At 34.5% G+C, this 3,925-nt stretch overlaps 1 protein-coding gene across 1 annotated transcript; it reads left to right on the top strand.

Moving 5' to 3' along the window:
* Window positions 1-817: 817 nt before the first annotated feature.
* LOC129579721 (C-type lectin 37Da-like) lies at window positions 818-3,034 on the top strand. Its single transcript, XM_055469889.1, has 6 exons — window positions 818-947; window positions 1,371-1,431; window positions 1,549-1,594; window positions 2,131-2,270; window positions 2,334-2,442; window positions 2,666-3,034. The coding sequence occupies exons 3-6, from the start codon at window positions 1,558-1,560 to the stop codon at window positions 2,887-2,889; spliced, it is 510 nt and encodes a 169-aa protein (XP_055325864.1). The 5' UTR covers window positions 818-947; window positions 1,371-1,431; window positions 1,549-1,557; the 3' UTR covers window positions 2,890-3,034.
* The last annotated feature ends 891 nt before the right edge of the window (window positions 3,035-3,925 follow it).

Below are 3,925 nucleotides of genomic sequence, written 5' to 3'. Positions count from 1 at the left end.
CACCACTTTTGGTTCGCTATGCAAACTCAAATGATTACCTGGCCACTCAAGCAATTTCTCATCCACGTAACCTCATTTTTTGTATATGTTCTCTACGAGAACACCTTGATAATTTTATAATGGAATTACGAATTACGAACTTTCATGTTACCACAAAACCGAACTGTGATCTCGACCTGGATGAGCCCACCAAAGACAACGCAGCATATTGCTCGTGTACCTTTCTTGACTAGAATGCAGCTGATTAAGAAACAAATGTAAACGTAGAAGGATCACAAACTAAACCACTCGTTCGAAACTCAGCTCAACGTGTTATTCGTTAACACAAATTTTCATTTAAAAAGACTGACGAATTGTTTACATACATTCCTCATATTATGTATAGAAATGATGATACCTTTCCGTGATCTTTACACCTATATATTTTAAATTGATATTGAAAAAAAAAACATTTCGTTGAAAATAGCACTGATAAATAAAGATGTTCGATTGGTAGGCGCATTTAGAATAACAACGTATCAATCTAAAAAACAAAATCATTTAAATGTTTGCGAAGTTTTGTTGAGTATCACGAATACAAATGAAGGAACGAAGATTCACACAATGCGTAGAAAAAACACCGACATTTTGCCTGGTAGCTTTCTTTTTATCTGGTCAAACGCATGGACATCAGTACTGTCTGCTTTTTCCTCTTTGTCTCGCTGTTTCTTCAATACAGTGTGTTATCATGATATACAAAACAAACAATTCGTTGAAGAGGTCACTGATAAATAAGTGAAGGTCTTCAATTGATAGGTTCATTTAGAATAAAAACGTATCAATCTCAGAAACCGTCAGAAACAAAAGTCCAGAACGCACAAAACGAATGCGAATCACTTAAATAGCAAGTCAATATTGCGAGTGGCGTTTATCTGCATTTACGTTTGTTGCCGCTTCAACGGTTCTCTGTAAGTGGTTCGCGTTGAACGTGTCTTTGTTTCGCTTTTCTTTCACTCGATGTGAATTGAAATACTGTAATATCTTTCAATACTCGCAAGTATTATGAAAAATTCCAAGAATATTTTCCATATTATTTCCATTTGGCGTAGGGATTCATTTCATTCGAACACACCAAAGTTGATCTCAATGGTTCGTAGAATCATTGCATTCATATCATCAACAAATGAGAATGATCCACAAAAATGAAAAAATTTCATGACCTACGAAATAATCAAATGCTGAGAAATGTGGTACAAATGCAAGTGCATGTTATCGTAAAATGAAAAAAAAAACATTTTGTTGAAAATAGCACTGATAAATAAATATGTTCGATTGGTAGGCGCATTTAGAATAACAACGTATCAATCTCAAAAACAAAATCATTTAAATAGCCTCAATATTTCGGGTGGCGTTAATCTTCATTTACGTTTAGTATCGCTTCAACGATTCTCTGTAAGTGATTCGCGTTGAACGTGTCTTTGTTTCGCTTTTCTTTCACTCGATGTGAATTGAAATACTGTGAATATTTTTAAAAGCCTTTCATTGTTGTTCGCATATCGACTTTTTCAGAATTTAAAGATGAAGCTGCTTTTGATGTGGATCCTCGTCGTGCTTGGTGCGTATAATGAAAAAATTGTTCCAAATAAAATAAAACAATTCAGTTCAATGTTATTTCCGGTGGAAACGTATCGGTAATAGTCATACACGGAAAAGAATCCGATTTTTTATGTGTTTGCGGCAAAATTTGACATTTATTTATGAATTTCTATATACATTCTATCGATAACACTTCAATTTTCCGGGCGATGACATAATTTCAAATATTTAAACACAAATTAGCGCCAGCTGTCATTTCGGGTGTTAAAATGAACTCAGCCCGGAAGAATGAAGTGCTGTCGGTGAAATGTATATAGAAATTCGTATATAAATGTCAAATTTTGCCGCGAACACATCAAATTTTCGGCGACTCTTTTCTGCGTGCAATGGCTACATAGCTACGCAAGATCTGTTTACATTTCATCACCTGAAAATTGTCGCGAATGCATTTTGCAACCGTTTCATACGGTTTATTGCACTTGAACACCAAATTAACGTTAAGCAAATTTATTATAAGTTAAAGAATTAAAATTATATAAACGTTTTTATAATTAGTCGCAGCACGCGCTCAAATGTCTCCACAAGTGTCTCCACAATTTCCTCCATCTTCACAAGCCTCACAAATTCCACAACCACAACAGTTACCACCATCTAGCTGCCCTCAGAAAAATTATTACATCAATCGAAAAGATCACGTAAGTTTTGATAAATTAAAGCTTTTTAACGATTTTCAAATTACCAAATAACTTTCATTTTAGTCGACGTGGTCTGAAGCAAAAGAGCGCTGTCAACTCGCGGGCATGCAACTGGCTACCATTGATACAAGAGAGAAATATTTTCACCTTCGAATGCAACTCGATGATCTAAGTAAGAAGTGGAAGTAGCTCAAAAATGTTTAAAGTTATTTATCTCTCGCGAGAACATAGTTCATTGTTCTGTCAATTTCGAAAAAAATGTGAAAACAGTTCAAGCTGCTTAATCAATTGTTAATGGTTTCTTATATTGACGGTTTCAGTGTTTTATTACAGTGAATATTGGGCATTTTTCGTCCACCATTTTGCGCCATTTAATTGCATATTTCATTGAACAGATATCGGCGATGGTTTTTGGGCATATGGAACAAGCATCGGCCGGGGAACATTCTATTGGCCAGCAACAAAACAAGAATTTACTTTCGCTGACTGGGGCCCCAATCAACCAGATCATTTCGGTGGCAATGAGGACTGTCTTGACTTCCGAAAGTACGACGGACAGTATCGATACAACGATTTGAATTGCAACAATCGACAAGGATTCGTTTGCGAATATCCATAAATAAATGCAGAATATGACTAAAATGATTTTCCCCTGAAAAGATTTCGGGAATCGAACAATTTTCGAGAAAAAAAAATCAATTTATAAACCCTTTTATGATCTTTTCCATTTTTAATAAATTTGCCTTTAACATGATCCAAAATAACTGTTGTTTTCTTTTCATCATATTTTAACCAATCTCCGTTATATCCACGTATGTTCATTTAAAACAAATACAATTGAAACGTATGAAATGAATGCCAATCATAAGTTAAATGAACAAATAAACAAAATGTTAAGGACCCCAACTTAGGGTATTCTCTCCAAAAACCCAGAATACTGCTATATTCACAGCACTTTATTGAAATTGAGAGGAAATGGCAAAAGACAATCAGCTGTAAGGATGTGTGTGAACGGTTGTGTAGCTGATCAGTGGCTATTTGTGATTCCGCGCATGTGTGTGTATGGCGAAGAGTAATAACGTGAATGCGATTAGTGTGTGGAGTACTTTTACCAAGAAATAAAAATTTATTTGCTTATGGATGGAATCAGAATTTGTAACCAGAATTAATTCAAATGAACGTAAAAGCAAATTCAGTTTTTTTTTTCTATTATGATGATTCTAAACAGCTTTTTTACAGTCAGTATACTTCGAAAATGTTTACAACTGATATTTAGGGAAAGCACATCTTTTTCAAAAATTTATATTGTAGAATGAATGGAATATTACGTGCTGTTGGAAAATATATCGTGGAAATTTGATTGAATTTCCCTGCAGTGAATTTCTCTTGATAAAGTTCATGTAGATATAATATGTGAAGAACCATTTGTTTTCAATGAATTCTGTGCATGCTCTGAATTCGAAATTCAAACAATGGAAAAGAGACACACATGCACTAAATTTGTTGCTGAGATTGCAGACCATGATATTGTGCGATTAATTGCTTATCGATTGTGTGTAAATGCACAGAATGGAGTGTCCTTGGAACGGTTTACTGGTGGTCTATGATTCAACTTGTTCCCATATTTTACAGATATCGCTTCGTTAAAAATTCAC

Source organism: Sitodiplosis mosellana, unplaced genomic scaffold, assembly GCF_009176505.1.
Source record: "Sitodiplosis mosellana isolate CC-2019 unplaced genomic scaffold, AAFC_SMos_1.0 Smas_scaffold_6455, whole genome shotgun sequence".
NCBI lineage: Eukaryota > Metazoa > Arthropoda > Insecta > Diptera > Cecidomyiidae > Sitodiplosis > Sitodiplosis mosellana.
Note: the sequence above shows the minus strand (reverse complement) of the source record. Positions and strands in the feature narration are given on the sequence as shown.

Coding starts and splice junctions, on each gene's coding strand:
- LOC129579721 (XM_055469889.1), top strand. CDS start 1,558: ATGAAGCTGCTTTTGATGTGGATCCTCGTCGTGCTTG. Junction 1,595..2,130: donor GTGGATCCTCGTCGTGCTTG/GTGCGTATAATG, acceptor TTTTATAATTAG/TCGCAGCACGCGCTCAAATG. Junction 2,271..2,333: donor ACATCAATCGAAAAGATCAC/GTAAGTTTTGAT, acceptor CTTTCATTTTAG/TCGACGTGGTCTGAAGCAAA.